General features: G+C 57.5%; 1 protein-coding gene and 2 long non-coding RNA genes across 4 annotated transcripts; 2 read left to right on the forward strand and 1 right to left on the reverse strand.

Moving 5' to 3' along the window:
- On the forward strand, positions 925-3,379 carry LOC110259348. Its single transcript, XR_002341672.1, has 2 exons — positions 925-1,151; positions 3,298-3,379. It is a non-coding gene; the product is annotated as an uncharacterized LOC110259348 (long non-coding RNA).
- Positions 3,385-23,814, reverse strand: LOC106507295. Of its 2 annotated transcripts, none has more exons than XR_001303179.2 (3): positions 22,992-23,814; positions 21,317-21,587; positions 3,385-3,615 (listed from the first exon to the last, which is right to left on the reverse strand). It is a non-coding gene; the product is annotated as an uncharacterized LOC106507295 (long non-coding RNA). The 2 variants fall into 2 exon arrangements; XR_001303178.2 differs by lacking the exon at positions 3,385-3,615 and adding an exon at positions 11,457-11,586.
- ADAMTS10 (ADAM metallopeptidase with thrombospondin type 1 motif 10) lies at positions 4,993-21,964 on the forward strand. Its single transcript, NM_001246250.1, is given in 25 exon segments — positions 4,993-5,080; positions 5,315-5,401; positions 5,403-5,659; positions 6,111-6,267; positions 8,717-8,934; positions 10,967-11,050; positions 11,155-11,300; positions 11,705-11,748; positions 11,907-12,012; positions 12,099-12,245; positions 12,430-12,571; positions 15,414-15,521; positions 15,844-15,989; positions 16,090-16,153; positions 16,842-16,944; positions 17,213-17,346; positions 17,447-17,570; positions 18,576-18,656; positions 18,742-18,905; positions 19,006-19,132; positions 19,232-19,361; positions 19,710-19,914; positions 20,160-20,336; positions 20,421-20,580; positions 21,855-21,964. Coding segments are annotated over 25 exon segments (3,309 nt in total).

Genomic DNA, 23,832 nt, shown 5'->3' on the forward strand with positions numbered 1-23,832 from the left:
TACTACCCCCCAGCAAGAGATGAAGCTGAAAAAGCCAAGAGCAAAGCCAAGCCAGCCTCTGCCTAGCTCCTCCGGGCCGGGCCTGAAAATGCCTGGAATTGTGAGGTCTAAGGGTCCCCGCCCTACCCTGCCCTGCCCTTCCCAGAACAGCGGCCGGGTGCTCAGAGGCCTGTGGGGCAGCTCACCACAAGGGGTTCGGATTCCATCCTTGCCCTGACTGTCGTTCGCTCCACATCTATTGAGCACTGACCCGGGGGGAGGCGGGGGGGACCAAAACCCACAGCCCGAGCCCCCCTCTCACAGAGCATTCATTCTCTCCCTGGCTGGCCTCAGTTTCACAGAAGAGGACTTCTGTGAAATGGGACCAGCCCCGCCAAGCCCAAGCCCGGGGCTGGTCTAATTTCCAGAGGGGAGCGCTGGGAGGGCGAGGACGGGTTGAAATTTACTCAGCCTGCCCGGGTCCTGTGCCTGGCACACGGGGGGCGCCCAAGCCATGCTTGTTTAAGCGAGGACTAGCCCTCAATAAATAACAGCTGTTGTCGGCGCGGTGGATGCCGGCGAGGCAGTGGGCCCTCCCCTCCCCCACCTGGTTCCCCCATTCCCCCACCTCTGGCCCCACTCCTTCCCGTACCCCCTACCCGATTTAGCCTCCCCCTCCTCCTCGGCCCCACCTGGTTCCCTTCAATCTCCCCCAGCCACCCCCCAGCCACCCCCTTCTCTTCTCCCCTTTCCCTTACCCCTACCCAATTCTTCCTCCCTCCCCATCCCCCACGCTGGCCTTTCTCCCCTCCCCCACCCTTTCACCTCCTCCTCCCCTTCCCTTCATCCCCGCCCCCCCCGCATTTCGCCCCCCATCCCTCCCCCGCCCCCACGGCGGGGCGCCGGTCCGGGCGGGGCCGCCCGAGCGCCCGGGTCCCTGGCTCGGGTCCAGCCTGCGGCCCAGGCCGAGCGCGGCGGCGGCGGCGGGCGGGGTCTTGGCGGCGCGCGGTTTGGGGGTTTTTTATAACCCTGGCAGGCTGCTCAGGAAGTGCCGTCCCCGCGCCCCCTCCCCCGGCCACGCCGCCGCGCTTGCTCCCTCCCTTCCTGCGCGCGGGCCGGCGAGACGGCGGCGGGGACGGCAGGCGGAGGCCCCGGCTGGCGGCCGGCCGCGGGTAACGGCGCGGGGCGGGGGCGCGGGGGCCGGACTTCGGGGGACTTTGTGTGTCCGCGTCGTCGCACGGGGATGGCCGCGGGCCCTTGGACGTCGGGCGGTGGGGGGGTCGTGGTGCTGCTATGTCTCCAAGCGTGTGCGACACGCAACGCGCCCCTGAGTTTCTGGGAGCGCCTGTCTGGGTTTGTTTGCTCCGTGTGTGTGCGTGTCGGGGTGCGTGTGGACATCCACGTATGTGTAAGGGCTGTGTGTCTATAAAAATGTGAGGGTCAGTGTGTGTCTGAACTTATATGCTATTATAGAGGGGTGTTGTGTGTCTGCCTGAGTGTGAGTGTAAGCCAGTAATTCACTGTCTCCTGGGTCTAAGTGTTACGATGTGTATCTCCAAGCATCTGCCGGTTTGTCTCTGTGTGTGTCTTGAGTGTAACGAATGTGTAAATGCCTGTGTGTACGTGCATCTGGTAGGTCTCAAGTTTTGAAGGACTGTGTGAGTGTGTTCCTGGGCTGCTGTGAATGTGGAAAGGAGTGTGTACGTGTCTGTGCACATAGGGCTGAGTGTGTGTGTGTCGCTAGGTTGTGTGTGTGTGAATGAGTAAGTGTGTATGCACATAGGTCTGGGTAGAGTGTAGTTGCGCGTCTCTGGTGTTTGAATGTGTGTGTATTGAGTGTGTGTGGTGGGGGCCGGAGGCGGGGGTCCTTTGTGGGCCTGTGATGTCTGGTTGTGGGTCCCAAGCTGCACAGGTGTGGTCGCCCTCAAGTGTGTGTTCTCGACATTGCCAGTGGGTGTTTGTGTGTCGCCCTGTGGGAGCGGCGCCACCCACTTCCCCTGAGTTGGTCACCAAGGCCACAGCCTCAGGGAGGCTCCAACCCGAGGCTCAGGGCCTTTAATTAGCCGTTGGTAGTGGGTACCCGCCTGGTACCGGCCTCCTCCTGCCGGCTGGGCCTTTGTCTGCTCTCGGGGCAGGGGCTGCCTCCTGCCTGCTTGGCCAGATGTGCAGCGTTCAGGCCGGCCCGGCCTCTGCCTGGGCAGTCTCGGCCTTGGTCTCCACTGGGAGGCTCTGCGGCCTTGTCCCCTCCAGGATCCCCAGGATGGGATGGAGCCTCTGTTTCCAGAGACCGTTTCCGCCGGCATTTCCTCCCCCAGCCTCCAGCGGGCTGGCACCCTCCCCCATGCTGGCCACCTCCCTCCTGCCTTCTTGGAGGAGGGGCTGGGGGGAATGGCCAGGCCTGGGACACACACACAGGAACACGCATGCAGCCACACACAGGGTCATATGGGCACACACCACACACAAAGTCACATGTACACAGTTCCAGCTATACACAGCCCGGCACATGTAATCACCCCCACAGATCACAGTGGAGACCCCCTGCTGACATCCTGTTGCCCCGCCCCTCAGGCCCAGGATTCCTCTACCGGTCCCCAGGCCTCTTCTTCCCCGAGAGCCACCAATCTGTTCTTGGCTGCCCCCAATGCTCCTAGCAGGTCACACCTCCCAGCCACCCCACGGGCTGCACCACTGATCCAGATGCTATCCCCACCTTGCCCTGGCTGACACCTTGTACCCTCCCCCTCTGAACTCCTCCCATCCCACACTTGGGGGACTCCCCTCCCCCTGCCTCACCCACCTGTGCGGGTCCTTCAGCCCTGTCCTCCACACCCCACTGGAGCTGGAAGCACCAGGGGGTTGTGAGGTTGTTGGGGGGAGGGGCAAGCTGCAGAGGAGGGAGGAGCAGGGGGAGAGGCCAGGCCAGGAGCCACAGAGCCACTTTGGGAGGAAGCTTCTGCACCAGGCCTGACTGCTTGAGAGAGAAGAGGGACATGACTGGAGGGACAAGGGCTCCAGCCTCACCTGCCATGGGAATGCTGCCACCTGGGCATGGGGGTGGTGGGAAGGGGCTCGAGGGACCCCACATAGGAAGCGCTTTGATCCCAGAGCTAATCAAGGACGGGATAGGGAGGTGGTAGCATATGGCCGCAGGGGGTGGGGGCAGGGCGGGGGGGGGGTGGTTACTAGGAAGTTTAGGAGGGTGAAAGGCAAGAAGGAGGTTCACCGAGGCTGGGGAGAAGCGCAGGGTGTCCTCAGCAACCCCTGAACTCCAGACCCAGCTCCACTCTTCTCACTGCCCTTTCCCACCCTGTCCAGGCTCCCAGAAGAAGCACTGAGACCCAGAGAGGCTCACACACAGGGGTTCAACACCACGCCACTAACTGAAGCCCCCAAAAGGTAAAAAAAAAAAAAAGGAGAGAAAGAATCCAAGGGGTAAACATCTGCCTGGCTGAAAAGAGCAGCATGATCATAGAGTAGGAGTGAGCTCCCCGTCACTGGAGGGGTCCAGTCAGAACCGGGAGGAGGGGGGGGTGTGGATGTCAGCTTCTAAGTCGGCATCTTGGAGGAAACCTGGCTCCAGCCCTCAGGAGCTGAACTGCCCTGTTTGGGGATCGACTCTCAGACTTGGCCAGGCTGCAAAGAAAACAAGACAGTGTGTGATTAAGGGGGAAATTGCACAGAGGAGGAGGGAGGAGGGGAGGGTTTGGCACAGGGTGGTGGCCCAGAGCAATGTCTGTGGCAGGCTGGCCTGGGGCAGATGCTGGAGAAATGGACCTGCCCAGCCAGCCTGGAGCTTGGAGGAGGAAGCTGAAGTGAGAGGAAGCAGGGCTAAGGGCTGAGCTGGAAATGTAGGGTGAAGGAAAGTTCCTAAGAACAGAGACCACATGGAGTTCCCATTGTGGCGCAGCAGAAATGATCCAACTGGGAACCATGAGGTTGTGGGTTCAATCCCTGGCCTTGCTTAGTGGGTTAAGGATCCGGTGTTGCTGTGAGCTATGGTGTAGGTCGCAGATGTGGCTCAGATCCTGTGTTGCTGTGGCTGTGGTGTAGGCTGGCAGCTGCAGCTCCGATTCGACCCCTAGCCTGGGAACCTCCATGTGCCATAGGTGTGGCCCTAAAAAGCAAAAAAAAAGAAGAGACCACATGTAAAGATTTGCTCCCTATGGCAAAGGATCCGAAGGCAGGGCCAGGTCAGGGAAGAGGTGGGGGGAGCCGAGCACTGATCTCAGGTTTAATATGGGTTGAAAATTCATGCTGACCAACCTTCAAGTGTGTCCCAGGCCAACCTCCCCTTGCTGCCCTCTTGGTCCTGGGTCCGTACCAAACGCCTCCCTGCCCCAGGGCCTTTACCCCTGCTGGTTCCCCCCCATGTTCATTTCTTACCCTTCCCACCTCCACTTCCAAGCCTCCCAATTATTTCTCATAAAGAACGTGTCCCAATCTGAACTACATGTCTCTTCGTTTACTTATCTGTCATCTGTTATTCCCTGGAGATTGAGCCCCATGGGGTTGGGGGTTGGAGTAGGGAGTGTGTCCATATTATACACAGTTGTCACTGGATGAATGCATCCTCAGGGTTATTGCAGAAATGAAATGAGATGATATCAACATACTCGGCCAGTAGCTGGCACATAGTAGGTGCTCGTGGAGTCAAAGTCTCTCCCTGTTCTAAGAGCATAGGGAGAGTGTGATGGGGTTGGGGCAGGGGGAGCGTCAAGGAGGCTACTGAGTAAAGAAATGCGTGCAGAGTCTTGAGATGGGGGCATCCCCTAGCCACGGGCATCCCTCTGGCTGGGAGTGAAGGGCTGGCTACAGGTAGGTAGGTGCCCTTGTCTGCCTGGTGAGGGATCTTGGCACTGGCTCTGCCCAGCAGCAGAACCAGGCTCCCCTGACCCAGCTCTCCCCTCCCAGGAGCCCGGTGATGCTGCCCAGGCTGTGAACAAAGAAGGCAGCGCTGTGGGGGCTGCCAGCAGCCGGGGCTAGGGAGAGACATGTGGACACGTGGCCTCTATGGCTCCCGCCTGCCAGATCCTCCGCTGGGCCCTCGCCCTGGGGCTGGGCCTCGCGTTCAAGGTCACGCACACCTTCCGGTCTCAAGGTAGGGTGACTCCAGGGTGGTGGTGGGGATGGAGGAAGGAACTGAGATGGGATCTGTGGGGATGGGCGGTGGTCATGGTAGAGGAGGCCCTGGGGTCACTGGGGCCAGAATCTCAGAGCAGGTGACCTGGAGTCAGGGTCCACTGAAGCCAGCATCATCTGCCATGCAGCCAAGCAGTCAGAATACAGGGGGCCTAACCAGGGCTCACCCCAGGCCCTTGACTCCTACCCACAGATGAGTTCCTGTCCAGTCTGGAGAGCTATGAGATCGCCTTCCCCACCCGGGTGGACCACAACGGGGCACTTCTGGCCTTCTCCCCCCGCCCCCCGGAGGCAGCGTCGGGGCACGGGGCCCCAAGCAGAATCCCGCCTCTTCTACAAGGTGGCTGCACCCAGCACCCACTTCCTGCTGAACCTGACCCGCAGCCCCCGCCTCCTGGCGGGACACGTCTCCGTGGAGTACTGGACTCGAGAGGGCCTGGCCTGGCAGAGGGCCGCCCGGTCCCACTGCCTCTACGCCGGCCACCTGCAGGGCCAGGCCGGCAGCTCCCACGTGGCCATCAGCACCTGTGGGGGCCTGGTGAGCGGAGGGCTCTGGGAGGTAGCAGGGAATGCCCACAAGTTTGGGTGTTAAGAAAAACACTTATGGAGTTCCTGTCATGGCGCAGCAGAAACGAATCCAGCTAGGAACCATGAGGTTTCAGGTTCGATCCCAGGCCTTGCTCAGTAGGTTAAGGATCCAGCGTTGCCGTGAGCTGTGGTGTAGGTCGCAGACGCGGCTCAGATCTGGCATGGCTGTGGCTGTGGTGTAGGCCAGCAGCTGTAGCTCCAATTCGACCCCTAACCTGGGAACTTGTATATACTGCGGGTGTGGCCCTAAGAGATTAAAAAAGAAGAAGAAGAAGCTGAAAAAGGAATAGCAACATAAATCCAGTAAAATAGAAGGAATGAAATCATAAGGAGATAGGGTCCCAGGGGTCCTGGGAACCAGAACCTTACCTGAGCCCTCTGTCCCACACCCCAAACCCCAGCATGGCCTGATTGTGGCAGATGAAGAAGAATATTTAATCGAGCCCCTGCAAGGTGGGCCCCAGAGGCACCGGGGCCCAGAGGATAGCGGCCCCCACGTGGTGTACAAGCGTTCCTCCCTGCGTCACCCCCACCTGGATACAGCCTGTGGAGTCAGAGGTACGTCTGTCCCTCTGGGGCTGGGCAAAGGGTCTGCACAGCATCATTGCCTGTAGGCAGAGGTAGACCGCAGCATCTCTCTCTCTATCCAGAAGGTGATCAGGCAGCTCTGGGGGGAGCAGTGCAAACAGTCAGCAGGGCAGGAGGCAGTGGAACAGCCCACCAGTCACCACCATAGTCCAATGACCCATCAGTGAGTGAAAAAGGCAGCTGAACAGCTAAGTAGGTGCTCAGGCATAAAGCCACCCATCTCCAGGATTACTGTCTGATCAGACAGTTAAGCAGTGGGGTGGTGGTAGCAGATCCCAGGGCAGCTGCACAGTGAAAACCCCAGGAGAGGAGTTCCTGTTGTGTCTCAGCAGGTTAAGAACCCAACTAGTGTCCATGAGGAAGTGGGTTCGATCCCTGGCCTCTCTCAGTGGGTTAAGGATCCAGCATTGCCACACGCTGCGGCATAGGTCGCAGGTGCGGCTCAGATCTGGTGTGGCTGTGGCAAAGGCCAGCAGCTGCAGCTGATTCGACCCCTAGCCTGGGAACTTCCATATGCTGCAGATGTGGCCCTAAAAAAAAGAAGGAAAGAAAGCACCAGCAGAGCTGAGCCACCACGCAGAAGATCAGATTGACGACCAGACTTGCAGAAGGACAATAGTAACATCAGATATTTAGGGAAAGGGAAAGTAAGGAAGCTAGACAACAAAAGATGCATCAGGACAGTCATCCATCCCCAAAAATGACTAAATGATTGGAACATTCGATTAGCTGCATAACCTAAGGGTCCAGGAGTAGCACACTGTGACAGACACAGTGGGTTGCACAAACAGAAAAGTGGGAGTTCCCAGTGTGGCACAGTGGGTTAGGAATCTGAGTATAATAGGAGTTCCCATTGTGGCGCAGCAGAAACAAATCCAACTAAGAACCGTGAAGTTGTGGGTTCAATCCCTGACCTCGATCAGTGGGTTAAGGTTCTGGTGTTGCCGTGAGCTGTGGTGTAGGCCGGCAGCTGTAACTCCAATTCAACCCCTAGCCTGGGAATCTCCATATACCGCAGGTCCCACCCCAAAAAGACAAAAAAAGAAAAGAAAAAAAGAATCTGAGTACAGCGGTTCAGGACACTGCAAAGATGCAGGTTCTATTCTGGCCCAGCATTGCTACAACTGCAGCTGCAGCTCAGATTCAGTTTCTGGCCCAAGAATTTCCATAGGCTTACGGGTACGGCATTTAAAAAAAAAAAAAGAAAGAAAGGCGTTCCCCTTGTGGTGCAGCAGAAATGAATCCAACTAGTAACCATGAGGTTGCATATTTGATCCCTGGCCTCACTCAGTTAAAGATCTGGTGTTGCTGTGAACTATGGTGTAGGTCGCAGACGCGACTCGGATCCGGCATTGCTGTGGCTGTGGCATAGGCTGGCAGCTGTAGCTCCAATTCGACTCCTAGCTTGGAAATCTCCATATGCTGCAGGTTTGGCCCTACAAAGCAAAAAAAAAAAAGAAAAAAAAAAAAGGGAGAGTGGACGGTGTCACGGTTGGTCAGTGGGATAGTCAGGGTGGAGTACAGCCAGGCAGCAACATTCTCAGTTAGGTTAGGTGCTTTGTTCTATAGCCCAGTTGGGCAGTCTGGTAAGTAGAAAGTTGCACAGTCAAGGAGTTCCCATTTTGGCTCAGCAGATCAAGAACCTGATAGTGTCTGTGAGGAGGCGAGTTCAATCCCTGACTGCACTTAGTGGGTTAAGGATCTGGCATTGCCGTGAGCTGATGTAGGTCACGGATGCGGCTCAGATCTGGCATCGCTATGGCTGTGACTTAGGCCAGTAGCTGCAGCTCTGATTTGACCCCTTGCCTAGGAATTTCCATAGGCCACAGGTGTGGACCTTAAAAAAAAGGAAAAAAAAAAAAAAAAAAAAAAAGAAGCATTCCCTTTGTGGCTCAGCGGAAACAAATCTGACTAGCATCCATGAGGATGCAGGTTCTATCCCTGGCCTCCCTCAGTGGGTTAAGGAGCTGTGGTGTAGGTCGCAGACTGGGCTCGCATCTGGCATTGCTGTGGCTGTGGTGTAGGCTGGCAGCTACAGCTCCGATTCGGCCCCTAGCCTGGGAATCTCCATGTGCCACAGGTGTGGCCCTAAAAAGACCAAAGACAAAAAAAAAAAGGTCGCATAGTCAGAAGGCTGGGGAACCTTAGAATCACAGTTCCAGCAGTGAGGCAGGCTGCTGTGCCCGTCCATTTGGGCAATGAAATGGTTGGAAAGTTATACAGTCATGTCGATTGTCATGGGATGCTGGGCAGCTGTTTGACCAGCCGGTCTGGCAGTGGGGCAGTCATATCATGGAACCAGATATTCATTGTACAACCAGCAGCCAAAGGCTGAGGTGTCTGATGGCCAGATAGATCGTCAGACAGGGAGGTGGACTATAAGAGCAAGCCATGGAATGACCAGAAATTGTCCATCCAGATGAGAAACCGTGGAAAGGGCGGCCATGGTGGCTGCGCACCCTGAAACCACCCCCTGCCCGGCCCCTCGGGAATGAAACAGAGCGAGGCCAGCCAGGTCTGAAGCGCTCAGTCAGCCGGGAGCGCTACGTGGAGACCCTGGTGGTGGCTGACAAGATGATGGTGGCCTACCATGGGCGCCGGGACGTCGAACAGTACGTGCTGGCCATCATGAACATTGTAAGTGCCTCCCCCTCCCCAGGCGTGGAGCCCACCTCCAGAGGTCACGAAAGGAGTGTCACCATCACCTCCTCCCCCGCCCCCCCGCCCCTGCTAGTCCCTGACCAGAGGCCAGAGAAACAAAATGAAGAGGGGACTGGGTGAGCGAGAAAGGAGGGCTGATTGAAGCAAGAAAGGAAGAGAATTAGCCCAGCACAGTGGCTAGGAGCTGGACTCAGGAGGTAGCCAGCCTGGCCTGAAATCTCAGCCCCTACCGCTTTGTTGATCAGTGCCCTTGGGCATACTACTTCACCTCTCTGCCTTGGTTTGCCCATCTATAAAATGCGTCCAATAACAGTACCTACTTTGTAAGGCTCAGGTGGATGCAGTGAATTGGTAAATCACTTAACACAGCACATAGCACACAGTAGGTGCCCTGTAATTATCTGCTCTATAAAAATAGGAGTTCTTGCTGCATCACAGCAGGATTGGCGGTGTCTCTGCAGTGCCAGGACGCAGGTTCAATCCCTGGCTGGTACAGTGGGTTAAAGGATCTGGCATTGCCACAGCTGCAGCATAGGTCACAACTGCAACTTGAATCTGAACCCTGGCCCAGGAACTCCATATGCTGCAGGGCAGCCAAAAAAGAAAAAACAAATGAACAGGAGTTCCTTTCATGACTCAGCGGTTAATGAACCTGACTAGGATCCATGAGGATGTGGGTTCGATCCCTGGCCTCGCTTGTGGGTTAAGGATCTGGCATTGTCGTGAGCTGTGGTGTAGGTCGTGGCTTGGATCCTCTGTGGCTATGGCTGTGGCGTAGGCCGGCAGCTACAGCTCCGATTTGACCCCTAACCTGGGAACTTCCATATGCCACAGGTGCTGCCCTAAAAAGCAAAAAGGGGGGGGGCAGGTGACTTGTGGGTATTAGTTGAGGTGAGCAGTATACACATGGGCTGTGCATCTGTCTGCATGCAGGGCTCACCCAGTGCCTACCTATAAATCCATACAGGCTGACCTCACTGGCCCACACTCAGAGTCAATGCCCAGTCTACATCTTGATCTAGACTCTGGACCTCTCTAAGCCTCAGTTTCTGTCTCTGTAAAATGGGGTTATACATAGTACCCATCACAAAAAGGTAAAAATCAGTGGGAGGGAAGCCAACTAGAGCACTTGGCACATAGTAAGGGCTTGATAAGGGATGCTCTTGTTTCACTGAGACAAAATGGGAGGAGGGGGATGTGTAGCATAGACAGATGGCCCAGTATGTTGACATAACATCATATCTGATACCACTGCCTGCTGCCCAGGCCCTGCCTCCCTCCCTCCCTCGGGCTTCCAAAGTTTCCTCAAACCTGCCAGGGTTTCTGGGGGTTTCCACAGAGGACAGTGATGGCTCAGGGCTGCAAGATCATTACACAGAGCTGCCTCCATCATGCATGCCACTCACCCCAGGGCCCCTTCCCCCTCCCCTCTGACCACTGTCTCCAGAGCTTCCTGGCTCCATAGTCCACTTTCTGGTGGTGATGCTCAAATTGGTACCTTCAGACAGTGTGGAATGAGGCCGGATGTGCATATCCTTCCGGCAACCTCTAGGCAGAGGCAAGCTGAGTGGGGTGGGGGGAGGTGAGTCAAAAAGAAATGCACTGGGAGTTCTCTGGTGGCGCAGCAGGTTAAGGATCCGGCATTGTCACCACAGTGGCCAGGGTTGCCGCTGTGGCACAGGTTCAATCCCTGGCCCGAGAACTTCCACATGCCATGGGCATAGCCAAAAAAAAAGAAGCACACTGGCAGGCAGGCTTAGCCAGACTTGAATCCCACTTCTGGTGCCTACCAACTGTGCATCCTAACCTCTCAGAGGATCACTTTCCCCATCTGTAAAATGGGAATGCTAGTGATAGCTGCTCATGTGAGGATCTATGCGGTAGGCTTAGCCTGAGGCTCACACACAGGAGGTACTTGATTGAAGCAAGCTGTTCTCATCAACCCCCTTTTTGTTTTCTACTCTGGGCCTCTCTTAAGACTCGGTCTCTCTTGTTTCTTGGAGGTCAGGTTGCCAAACTTTTCCAGGACTCAAGTCTGGGAAACATCGTTAATATCCTGGTAACACGCCTCATCCTGCTTACAGAGGACCAGGTGTGTGAGGAGAGGGGCAGGTGGGCACCTTCCCCTGCATGCTAGAGCTGCCTGCCCTCCCCAGGTGGCCTGGCATCCATGGACCTCACTCTGTCCATCCTCAGCCCACCCTGGAGATCACTCACCATGCCGGAAAGTCCCTGGACAGCTTCTGTAAGTGGCAAAAATCCATCGTGAACCGCAGCGGCCATGGCAATGCCATTCCGGAGAACGGCGTGGCCAACCATGACACAGCAGTGCTCATCACGCGGTGAGGGGTGGGGTCGGCTCCAGGAGGACTTGGGCCGGAGTGGGGGGGCAGGGGAACAAGTGGTCCAGAGGACAGTCCAGGTCCAAGCAAGGGTCACTTCTCTTGGGAGATGGGAGCGGCCAGGACTGTTGAGCCCACCCCCTTGAGGAGCCAAAGCCGGGGAGGGACTGCTGGGAGTCTGGGGATGTGGGAGACAGGCGTTGGGCCATTTGGGCACTGACGCATCCTTCACTGGCTCTGTCATTAATTCAGTCATCACTCGTGCGCCTGGCATTGCCAATGCCAGCTGGGGGAAGAGCATGAGACTTCGGGTCAAAGGCTGGTAGGGGCTCCCAGGCAGAACTCAACCCCCAGAGACAGACAGGGTAGCCCAGCCCCCTCACCGCCCCCCTCTCCTTCCACAGCTATGACATCTGCATCTACAAGAACAAACCCTGCGGCACACTAGGTACCCGGGCCCCCTAGGTTTCAGGCACCTCTGAAGGCAGTGGGCTGGGTGACACTGGCCCTGGTCGGGGGTGGGGACCTGGCTGACAGATACAGTGGACAGGGCTGACAGATACAGCCCTGAGCCCCCAGCCCCACCCCCACATGCCTGTTCCCCAGGCCTGGCCCCCGTGGGCGGGATGTGTGAGCGCGAAAGAAGTTGTAGCATCAATGAGGACATCGGCCTGGCCACGGCATTCACCATCGCCCATGAGATCGGACACACGTGAGGCCTGGGACACAGGAGGGGGTGGACGGGAGGAGCCGGGTGGGGTCCTCGACAGCCCGCAGAGCTGCCACTCCTCTCCCCAGGTTTGGCATGAACCATGATGGCGTGGGGAACAGCTGTGGGGCCCGTGGCCAAGACCCAGCGAAGCTCATGGCCGCACACATCACCATGAAGACCAACCCATTTGTGTGGTCCTCCTGCAGCCGTGACTACATCACCAGCTTTCTGGAGTGAGGGCACACCCACCTGTCCCACCCAGAGACTCACACTCAAATTGGGGGAAGTGGGGAGGGGGCCTCTGGGAAGGATCGTGTGCTCATAGGGACACTCCCCAGGACCCCCACCCCGCCAACCTAGCCAGGGCCCCTGAGCCTATAGCCCTCCTGTGTGAGAGCCACTTTCTTCTCGCCACAGCTCTGGCCTGGGGCTCTGCCTGAACAACCGGCCCCCCAGACAGGACTTCGTGTACCCCACCGTGGCCCCTGGCCAGGCCTACGATGCAGATGAACAGTGCCGCTTCCAGCATGGAGTCAAATCGCGTCAGTGTAAATACGGGGTAGAGAGAGCCTTCCTGCTTTCCTTCCTGGGAGGGGAGGGGACCGCCGCCACTCGGGATAGCGGGTAGGGCGCGGCCACAGGGGATGGGAAACTCCATGTGGGCCCCTGGCACAGACAGTGGGAGTGAGAGAGATGGGAAGGGGAGGGAGCTCCAGTAGACAGTTGGAGGGGTGGGAACAGAGGCACTTGGGGTTATACAAATGTCACATACAGTCACAGTGCTCGGGCACAGGAATGAGATCTCCTGGTTCTCCAGACCCCTATGTTGGGGACTGAGCTGGAATGAGCCTGGGGGAGCACATTCTACTGCAGCAGGACTAAAGGCCCAAAATCCCATTTTTAACCAAACATCCAGACTTGGTGCAAATGCTTTCCCTGGGGATGAACCATCTTTCCCACTTGGCACAAAAACTGGACAGAGCCTTCCAGGGACACCCTGTCTTCATTCTCTACATCCCCCACCGGCCGGTTCACAAGACCTCTTGGCCCCAATCCTTGGCTGGACATGCTGTGAGCCTCCTGACTACTCCCCACTCTTTCTTGAGGTTTAGACTCAGCTCCCAAAGCCCATCCACCCATAGAGACCCGTGGGAGGTGGGGGGCATTCCCAGCTCCTCCCAGAAAGCTGGAGAACTGCTGGTTTCCCTCTTCAGCTCCCAGGGGCTCTTCTGGGGTCTGCCCCTCCTGGGCCCACCTCCCCCAGTTCCCTAAACACACTCCCTGGCTCCTCACAGCCTCAGCCCTGGGCACCCAGACTCAGTCCCGATCCTCCAGGCCCTCAAGACTCAAAAGATCAGTTTGAAGGGCTTTGTCCAAGCCAAGGCCAGGTTAACTTGAAATGAGGAGCAGGCAGCTGTTAAAATGCCCTCTCTTCACTCCAGTGGAAGACAAGGGGACATACCTTGGATCAGCTTCTATTTAGTGCACTCTCGCCACCCCCACCTCACCCCCTAGCTTGGCTAGTAACTAACTACAGCTCCCCCTAATGAATTCCTAAAGAATTCAGAAGCTACTCTTGAGCATCTGCTGTGTCCCAGTGATCCTAATAATGACAACAGTGGCTGCCATGTCTTGGATGCTCACTCTAGGCCAAGCACGTGATGTGTATCATCTCATTTAAACTGCTGACCATCCTACCATCCCCACATTCGGGGCTGAGGCATAGAAGGGATGCCTTGCCTAAAGTCACAATCGGGGAACATGGCAGAGCTGGGATTTGAATCCAGGTTTTCTCTAAGACTCTAAATTTGGGAAAGGTGGGAAAGGGGAGGAAATGCCAGATTACCAAGCATGGACCAATGCTAGCTCTATGTTGAACTGATTCTTCCTTTTATTTTTCCAAGGAACATCTTCCTAGCCCTCCTGGCAAAAGGGTAGATTATTGACTACATGTAAATCGGTTAATATGTGTAAAGAGCTGAGCCTCGAGCCTGGTCCAGAGATAGTTGTGGTCATTATTACTCAATCACAGGGTGTTTATACAAGTCTTTTCATATCTACTCTGTCACAGGCCTCTTAGCCATACGTAGGCAAGACCATCTTGTAGATGAGGCCCAGAGAGGGGAAATGCGTTGCAAGTCAGTGGTGGAGTCTCCCAGAGTGGCCAGGACTCATTCATAATATGCCATGGTGCCTCCTTGAGGAGAGGAGGAAGAGCAGGGCTGGAACAGGCAAGAGGTGTCAGAAGTGGGATGGGGTCTGGGGACGTGGGGGGGGGGCGCTGTGATATTTTTACAAATGGCCAGAAAGAATATAAGCTAAGTGAAGCCAGAAAACCAGGCTGAGTTTTTAGTTTTTAGATGAGAAATGTCCTCTGAAGGAGCAGGTTTGAGGACAACCTTCCAGACTTCTGGTGTGTGTACAGGTATCTAGAGCTGTTGATTGGTCCAATCCCAAATCTTCAAAGCTTGGATTGGGTTCAAAGAAAAGATTACATGTGATTATAAAACGGGGATAGAAGGAGATCCACTTTTCAGAGGGAAGACCGTGGGAAATGGGGCAGGATTTGGCCACACCTGAACCCACCCACAACCCAGTGGGACTTGTCCAGGGATATTAATTAACCTGGACCTAAATTGCCTCCTTAGCACAGTAGGCAGTGCATCAGTCTCATAACCTGGACCTAAAGGGTCAGAGTGACTCTCTAGGACTGGACCAGCCCAAACAGCATTCAGAAAGGAAAAAGGTGGGCTGACTTTTCACTGGAGGTTGAGGGGCTTTCCACACAGACCCAGCCTGGCCTTATCCCCTCTCAACACTCCATAGATTAAAACTTTGGGAGTTTCCTCAGTTCAGGTGGGAGAAACAGAACCACCAGCTGGAAATAAAGTTAGAGATGGGGCCCTTGACCTGAGCTATCATCAAGCCTGATTTTTCCAGAACCACTGTTCTTTGGTGGGCTGTTTTGCCTATTCTAAAAAGGAATCCAGACCCCTTTCTCTTCATTCCTCAGCAGATCACAAATTTCCCTCTAGAAATTTGGGAGGTACCAGAGGCTGAACTGCAGAAGAATTAGATCATAGCCCCTGAAATCAAGGTTCTTGATTAGAATCCTGACTTCCCCTTAGTAGCTGTGTGGCATCTAGTAGCTGTCTGAGCCTTAGTTTTGCCACAGCAAAATGGGGATAACAGTGCCAGAGGGAATTTGTAGCCCTCTAGGTGTTTGATAAGTGCTGCTTATAAGAAGAGAAGAGGTCCTAGCCCATGCCCTGAAAAAGGTTGCAAAAAGACCCAGTCCCCAGGCTGGGGACCCCACTGTCAGCCGGCAGTGAGCGGGTCGCCTGGATCCTCTCAAGGAAGGAGGGAGGGGGGCGAGCCTGAGCGGGCGCCTTGGCCCGCAGGAAGTCTGCAGCGAGTTGTGGTGTCTGAGCAAGAGCAACCGGTGCATCACCAACAGCATCCCGGCCGCCGAGGGCACGCTGTGCCAGACGCACACCATCGACAAGGGGGTGAGAGCCGGCCACGGGCCTCCACGCCGCCGCCGCCAGACCCCTTCGACCCCATCGTGGCTCTGGCCACGCCTACTGTCTGCAGGTCCCACCCCTGGCCTGAGGTCACGCCCCTCTGAACCGGGTCTAGCTTTCGTAGCCACGCCCCTATGATACCTGATGGGTTTGGGTCTTCAGACCCCATCTTCATCCTCCCGCTTCCACCCCACCCGGGGTGGGCTCAGACTTCCGGCTAGGCGTCTGGGGAGAGGGTAGGAATGAGCGCCAAGCCTGCGAGAGTCTGCAGAGCCCGACTCACCCTTCCCCACTATCCCGCCCGTAGTGGTGCTATAAGCGGGTCTGCGTCCCTTTCGGGTCGCGGCCCGAGGGCGTGGACGGCGCCTGGGGCCCGTGGACTCCGTGGGGCGACTGCAGCCGGACGTGCGGCGGCGGCGTGTCCTCCTCCAGCCGTCACTGCGACAGCCCCAGGTCAGCCCTCAGGCCCCTCTGCCAGGTGAGCGGGGTGGTCCGCGCCCTCCGACTCCTCCCGCACCATTTCTCTCCTATCCGCCCCCTTCCCCGCTTCCAGGCCGACGATCGGAGGCAAGTACTGCCTGGGCGAGAGACGGCGGCACCGCTCCTGCAACACAGACGTGAGTTCCCCTAGGACCCAAGCCAGGTGCCCTCGGCTCCTCTTCCATGGGGAAAAGAAAGGCACAAATCAGTTTCCAGTGGGCCTCGACCGGCTGGCTACCATCTCAAAAACCTGCAGCGGCCACTCCTTTCTCTGACCTCCCTACGCCTGCTCTTGGCCCCGGCTTCTTCCAACTTGTCAAACTTGCAGTAGATGAATCTCCCATCTAGAATAATTGCTTGACCCCCACCACCCCCTCTAGCTACTGCGCGCCCCTCCCGTTACTGCCTAATTTCCCTCCAAAGCTGAGGCGGAGGTCCCTGTCACCAAACCCGCGGCCGCATTTTCATCCCCTACTTGCACTCTCTTCTGACCCGAGACCACAGGTCTCAGGTCCAGAGGTTCCGCTCCCTCACCCGCTAGAAAAGCCTTGCTCCTTTCTAGGCTCGCTCTCTACAGAAAGGTCCCGTGGTCTGAAACCAGAAACCTAGGTGTCACACCCAGCTTGCCCACAAACTCTGATGAGTCACCTGCTCCCATCTCAAATAGACCTGTCCATCCGGCCTCCACCCTGGCCTCAGTGCCTCAAGCATCACTCCTCTAACCCACCCCTGATTACAGCATTAGATATCCAGCCTGGGGTCTCTCCCCTAACTGCACCCCTCCCCACAGCTGGCCTTCCTACTTCTCCCCTTCTGTGCCCCCAGGACTGTCCCCCAGGCTCCCAGGACTTCAGGGAAATGCAGTGCTCCGAATTTGACAGCGTTCCTTTCCGTGGAAAATTCTATACCTGGAAGACCTACCGAGGAGGTGAGTGGGGGACTAAGAAGGCCATGGGGCTGTGGGTGGGGGCAGCCACAGGTGGACACAGAGTCAAGGAGTTTGCCCTGAGCCCTTCTGTCACCCAAGGAGCCAGACTGCCTGGATTGAACGCTGGGAGCCCCCACTCCCTCTGCCCAGCCTGCCTGTCCTCGCTAAGTCTGGGGTCTTGGCCCTCTTGGCCTCACCTCCCCCAGAGGGTGAGCAGGAAGTCACGGGATGGTCCAGGCCAGGGTCTAACGGGGCCATGCCCCCCCAGGGGGGGTGAAGGCCTGCTCACTCACGTGCCTAGCAGAAGGCTTCAACTTCTACACGGAGAGGGCGGCGGCCGTGGTGGATGGGACACCCTGCCGCCCAGACACGGTGGACATTTGTGTCAGCGGCGAGTGCAAGGTGAAGGGGACTCCCAGAGAGACCGGGGGTTGGGGGGGGATCCACGAGAGGGGGATAGAGCAGCTCCCTGACACGCTTCCCCGACCACTGCCCTCCCCAGCACGTGGGCTGCGACCGGGTCCTGGGCTCTGACGTTCGGGAGGACAAGTGCCGAGTGTGTGGGGGTGACGGCAGTGCCTGCGAAACCATCGAGGGGGTCTTCAGCCCAGCCTTGCTTGGGGCCGGTGAGAGACCCCCGCTTCCCTCTCACACTCCTCACTTGGTGGCCGCGGGCAGGGGCGGGGCGGGACCCACGGGACCTACCCCACTAATCCCACCCCCATAGCCAGGATCAGCAGCTCTTCAGACCCAAGGGCCCGGAGGGGTATCGGGGACCCCAAAAGTTCCTGGGAGCGTAGTAATGCCCCAGGTCAGGGTCAAGGACTGGCTTTGGTTCTGGTACGTAAACCTTGGCAACTAAAGTGTCCAAGGGGGTGGGGACATAAATCTCTCCCCTACCCCATCATGAGGGCCTCATGCTGGGTCTTGAGGGGGCAGAGGTTTCACTCCTCAGGGGGCTAAGGGACTCTGCTAGAGCAAAACACTTACATGGGGAGGGTATATCTGCAGGGTGCAGTGAACTTGAATGCTTCCCAGGCTTGGCCTGAAGCAAAGAGACGCCAGGGAGCAGAGAGCTTAAGGGACCAAACATGCACTGAGGGCCAAGTATGGAGTTCAGGAGACAGAGTGGGGATCCAGGCAGATAAGCCCATCCTCATGGGGGGTGCGGGTGGGAAGAGATCCAGGGTTCACAGCGACCCAAGGTCATCCAGGTAGTGAATGATGGAGCCTACTGCAAACCTGGCTCTAACCGATAAAACTACCAAGTCACCCTATATGGGTCAGGACCCATGGTGCCCCCTTCCCTCTGCCTAGGCCCACCCCTGCTACTTATTGACAGGTAGGGGTGAGTCAGACCATTTCGATGGTGAGAGGGTAGGAAAATTGGGGTTCCAATTTCAACCCAGCCACTTTCTAGCTATAAAACCTGGGCTAGTTGTTTCACCTCTCTGAGCCTCAATTTTATCATCTGTAAAGTGGGCATGATGACACATCTACTTCACGGTGCCACAGCTGGGGGCATCAGTGCATAGCATGGTAACAGCTGCTGTCATCAGGGACCAGGAATGTGAGAGGCAGGCAGGTGTGGGGATGGACCAAGTAGGTGACCTCTGAGCTCCACTGTCCAGGGTACGAGGATGTCGTCTGGATCCCCAAAGGCTCCGTCCACATTTTCATCCAGGACCTGAACCTCTCCCTCAGTCACCTGGGTGAGCCACAGGTGGGAGGATGAGGACTGGGGGACAGCAGGGGCATCAGTGTGGCTGGGGTTCTGATCCCTCTGCTATCCCCCAGCCCTGAAGGGGGACCAGGAGTCTCTGCTGCTGGAGGGGCTGCCTGGGACCCCCCAGCCCCATCGCCTGCCCCTGGCTGGGACCACCTTTCAGCTGCGACAAGGCCCGGATCAGACCCAGAGCCTAGAAGCCCTGGGACCCATAAATGCATCTCTCATCGTCATGGTAATGGCAGGGCTGGGAGCAGGGTGCCAGAGGACATCCTTGTGGGGACTCGAACTTGATTTCTATTTGATTCCTCCTCCCACCCCCACCCCCACCCCAGGTGTTGGCCCGGACTGAGCTGCCCACCCTCCGATACCGTTTCAACGCACCCATTGCCCGCGACGCGCTGCCTCCCTACTCCTGGCATTATGCGCCCTGGACCAAGTGCTCAGCCCAGTGTGCAGGCGGTGAGGCTGGGGTGGGACGGGGGCCAAGGGGCGGGTACTGGTCACCAGGCCGAACTTCCAGGCGGGGCAGGGCTGAGCGGGCCTCTCCCCCGCCCCCAGGTAGCCAGGTGCAGGCAGTGGAGTGCCGCAGTCAGCTGGACAGCTCAGCCGTGGCTCCCCACCACTGCAGCGCCCACAGCAAGCTGCCCAAGAGGCAGCGCGCCTGCAACACGGAGCCCTGCCCACCCGAGTGAGTGCCTGCCGGGGTGCAGGGTCCAGGTGACAAGCACTCCTGGAATCAGAGGAGTGAGTGCTCCCTAAGGTGAGGTCAGGGTTCTCCCGGAATCAGAGTCAGAACAATGGTGCTTGCTCCCTAGTCAAGTCCAGGTAACCATCTGCCCTTGGGGTGACGCACCTCCTTGTTCCCAGTGTGGGTACAGAGCAATGATATTCTAAGTGCGGGGAGCAGGAGCAACAGGCATCCCAGTGCCAACTTCCATAATGATGCTGGTTGTTGGGGCGGAGGAGGATCTGCTAGTGCCCCAAGATCAGGGTGCCCAGCCCTGGACACTGTCTCAGGCCGCCCCTCCCCCCACAGCTGGGTGGTAGGGAACTGGTCGCGCTGCAGCCGCAGCTGTGATGCAGGCGTGCGCAGCCGCTCTGTCGTGTGCCAGCGCCGTGTGTCGGCCGCCGAGGAAAAGGCGCTGGACGACAGCGCGTGCCCGCAGCCGCGCCCGCCGGTGCTGGAGGCCTGCCACGGCCCCGCCTGCCCTCCGGAGTGGGCCGCCCTCGACTGGTCGGAGGTCAGCCGCCCCTCCCCACCCGAGCGCCACCCCACTCCCTGTGCAGAGCAGGGAGGGGGCCCAGGTTGCCCTTCTTGGGTGCCACAGAGGCGCCTCCCCACTCCCGCTGGCCCTAGCGGGCCACCCTTGACTGGTCCAGAGTTGGCTGTACCCTCCTCGCCTCCCACTGGACCAACATCCTCCCACTTCCTGTTCGAGCGGGCGGGGGTTGCCCACTGAGCATGAAACGCCCCCTCCAACTGCAGTGCACCCCCAGCTGCGGGCCGGGCCTTCGCCATCGTGTGGTCCTTTGTAAGAGCGCAGACCAGCGCGCCACACTGCCTCCCGCGCACTGTGCGCCTGCAGCCAAGCCGCCTGCCACCATGCGCTGCAACCTGCGCCGCTGCCCGCCCGCCCGCTGGGTGACTGGCGAGTGGGGTGAGGTAGGTGGGTGTGCCCTGCAGGGTGGGAACCAGGGCAGGGGCGGCGGAGGTGCAGGGAGGCAGCTCATTGGCAACTCTCCGCAGTGCTCCGCACAGTGTGGCTTCGGGCAGCAACAGCGCCCCGTGCGCTGCTCTAGCCACACGGGGCAGCCGTCACGTGAGTGCGCCGAGGCGCTGCGGCCACCCGCCACGCAGCAGTGCGAGGCCAAGTGCGACAGCACGCCCGCCGGGGACAGCCTGGAAGGTATGTGGGGAGCGAGGCCAAGGGGCACGGGAAGGGCGCGGACCAGAGGAAGCCGTTGGAGAGCGTGGGGTGGTGAGGGTGTCCTAACCATCAGCCAGAAAGCATCTCCAACCACCGAAATGCCTTTCTCTGTCTCCTCCAGACCATCTTTCAACATCCCCTGCCTGCATTAGGTGCCACTGTGTGCCAAGCATTGTAGGCACCTTGATTTTTCTGGAGGCCCAAACTCAGGTCAACTCCTCCAACCACCTTTGTGACCTTTGCCCTGTTCATCTCCATCTATAACGTTATTTGCCTAATATGATTTCTTTAAGTCAGTTTCTCAGCCTCAGGCACTATTGATGTCTTGGGCCAGATGATTCTTTGTCATGGGGGCTGCCCTGTGCATTGTAGGGTGTTTAGCAGCATCCCTGACCTCTACCTGCTAGATGCCAGTAGTACCCCTCCTCCCAGTGGGGAAAACTGAAAATGTCTCCAGACATTGCCATTTTTCTGAGAGGCAAAATCACATCCCCTTGAGAACCACTGCTTTAAATATCCCCCCCCCTTTTTTTTTTTTTTGGCTGCACCCACAGCATGTGGAAGTTCCCAGGGCAGGGTTCACACCTGCACCCAGCAGCCACCCAAGCAGCTGCAGTGATAATGACAGATCCTTAACCCACTGCACCACAAGGGAACCCCCTTTTTTTTCTACCTAAGAAAATTTATTTTTCATAAAGAGCAATTGGTGACTTACTCCAGGCACTGGAACCAAACAGCCTGGATTCATCTTCTATCTCTGTGCCTTCCTTTTCACATCTGTCTCTTGAGCGAGTGCTGCATTCAGGAGATGGAATAAAAGAATCCATGTGACGCCCTTTATTAGCACACCAGGCCCTATCATACATCACTAACTTGCTAAGGAGGAACCATCATTCATTGTCATTAGCATACTGTCAATTACCCTGAACACAAAATATGCAAATACCCTGAGAAGAGTGAGGGTCCTGGAGTTCAAGGTCCTCAATCTGTAAGGAAGAGAAATGAGCAGGGATTACAGCCCCAAACCGATAATTAGAAAAGGGACACTTTTCTCATGATTTAATATGGTGTCCAAGCCCCAGACCTGTACTCTCAAAAAATCCTCAAAACAATCCAATGGCATAGTTACTATTATCAGCCCCCTTTGAGAGGCACAGAGGAATTAGTAAACGCTGTGCAGCCAGCGGTCGCGCTACTGCAGGAAGTGGTGCCAAGACCTGATTTCCCCCTACCCTTCTCCCGTCCCCCTCCAGAGTGCAAGGATGTGAACAAGGTCGCCTACTGCCCCCTGGTGCTGAAATTTCAGTTCTGCAGCCGAGCCTACTTCCGCCAGATGTGCTGCAAAACCTGCCATGGCCGCTAGGGGGCGTGCGGTCTTCGGAGCTACGGCTGGGGTGGGGGTGGGGAGACCAGGCCTGCAGCTGGCCAGCCTGAAGGAGCCTGAGGGGGCGGGAGCTAGGAGTGAAGGGTGAGTTGGAGCCGGAAGTTATTTATTGGGAACCCCTGAAGGGCCTCTGGCTGTGGGAATGGAGAGGGGCTGGCCATGCCCAGGGCCCCTCCTCTGCCCCTCTCCTTATTCACGAGATTCCCTCCTGGGTGGGTTTGAAGTAGAAACAACTGTTCGCCTTAGCGCACTTTCCACCCACTCTTGGGGAGCCCCCAACACAACCCTCGCCTTTGATCGGAATGTGTACTGTGAAGAGTGGGGGTGGGGAGGGGGGTCAGCCGGTGCCCTGCCCCCCCCCCAGCACTGTCCTAATCCTCCACTCTGAGCTGGGGGGGGGTAGTCTATGTCCGCTATAGGGGAGGGGATTAGCACCATCTCCCTGTCACCCTTCCCCAACCAGACTAGCTACAGGGGAGAGGCAGAGCTGGGAAGATCCACCCCATGCCCTGCCCTGCCTGCCCCAGGGGGACCCCGTCATCCAGAACACCCAGGCCACCCCCATCATGGTGCTACAGGCCCTGCCCTGGGGCCCACACACCCCTCGCCAGGAAGCCCTACATCAATAAAGTTCTTTCTTGTGTAGATTTCCATGTGTGCGTGTGGGTGGGTGTCAATGCATCTGGGTCACATTAAGCTGTCCCCCATCCCCAGCTTAGAAGCATCCCCAGCAGCCCAAAGGGGGCTTTTACCAACACACACTAGAGCCCAGTGATTTTAGGTCAAAAGTACAGCTTCTCACAAAGGCTCTCAAAAGCAACACAATCTGGCGTCTACAATCCCAGCCACCACCCTGCCCGTCACTCGGGGAGCTCCAGCCCACACTGGCCTCCTGGAAGTTCCTCAGTCTCCCCACCATCTTCCCATCTCTGGGCCTTTGCTAGAACCCTTTCCTCCACCAGGTGTACCCTCCCCTTTCCTCTTCACCTGGTTAGTTCCAACTCACCCTGCAGTCTCAGCACCAATATCGCTTTCTTCGAGAAGCCTCCCCTGACGCCCCCAGCAAGATGGGGGTCCTTCCGACTAGTCCCTGAAGGTATTGCTGAGGTTTGCAGTCCCCCACCCAAGTCGGTTGAGCAAACTTGCCCAGGAGATCCAGGCAGAAACGGACTCCTCCCCAGACGTGGCCACTAGGGGGCGCCATGGTGTGCCAACCTCCAGGCGGGATGCTGTGTGCCGCCGGGATCTCTGTCCTCCGTCCGCAGGGATCCCTGCCAGGGTCAGCTTCTGCCCCCCCCCCCCACCTCCTCGCCGTGTGGCACCGGGAGATGACAACCTCTCGGAACTGCCATTTCCTCAAACGTGAAGAGTCCAGGACACAGCCTACTGGTCTCCCAAAGATCAGGTGGGCCAGCACCTAATGGATCCCATGTGTGCCACGAGGGCCCTCCACAGCTGTTTTACGATAAGAAGATGGTGAGATCCCGGAAGCGGCAGAGCTGGGGGTCATTAATTCCAAATGTGAGCCCCTTGCTCTTGGTACCCTCCACTCCCGCTGCCCTTCCCCGAACAAAAACACACATGGCTCCCCAAGGTCCCTTAGGGAGGAAGGACCTGCCAAAAAGATTCTGGAAGTGGGAGTTTGCGATGCCCAGAGCAGACGCACGTCTGAAGTGGTTTCGAAGAGACCTGAGTAGCCCAGAAGAGCGCAGTCAGTCCTGCAGACCTGCGTGCTGTTTGCTGTACCTGCATCCCGGAGGAGTCTGAGAAGCGGCTTTCTGGGGTCTGGTAGCGGGTGCCATCCATCCTTAATCTCTCTCTTCAGGCTCAGAGCTCCAAACCACCAG

The sequence above is a fragment of the Sus scrofa genome, chromosome 2 (assembly GCF_000003025.6).
Source record: "Sus scrofa isolate TJ Tabasco breed Duroc chromosome 2, Sscrofa11.1, whole genome shotgun sequence".
NCBI classification, from domain to species: Eukaryota; Metazoa; Chordata; class Mammalia; order Artiodactyla; family Suidae; genus Sus; species Sus scrofa.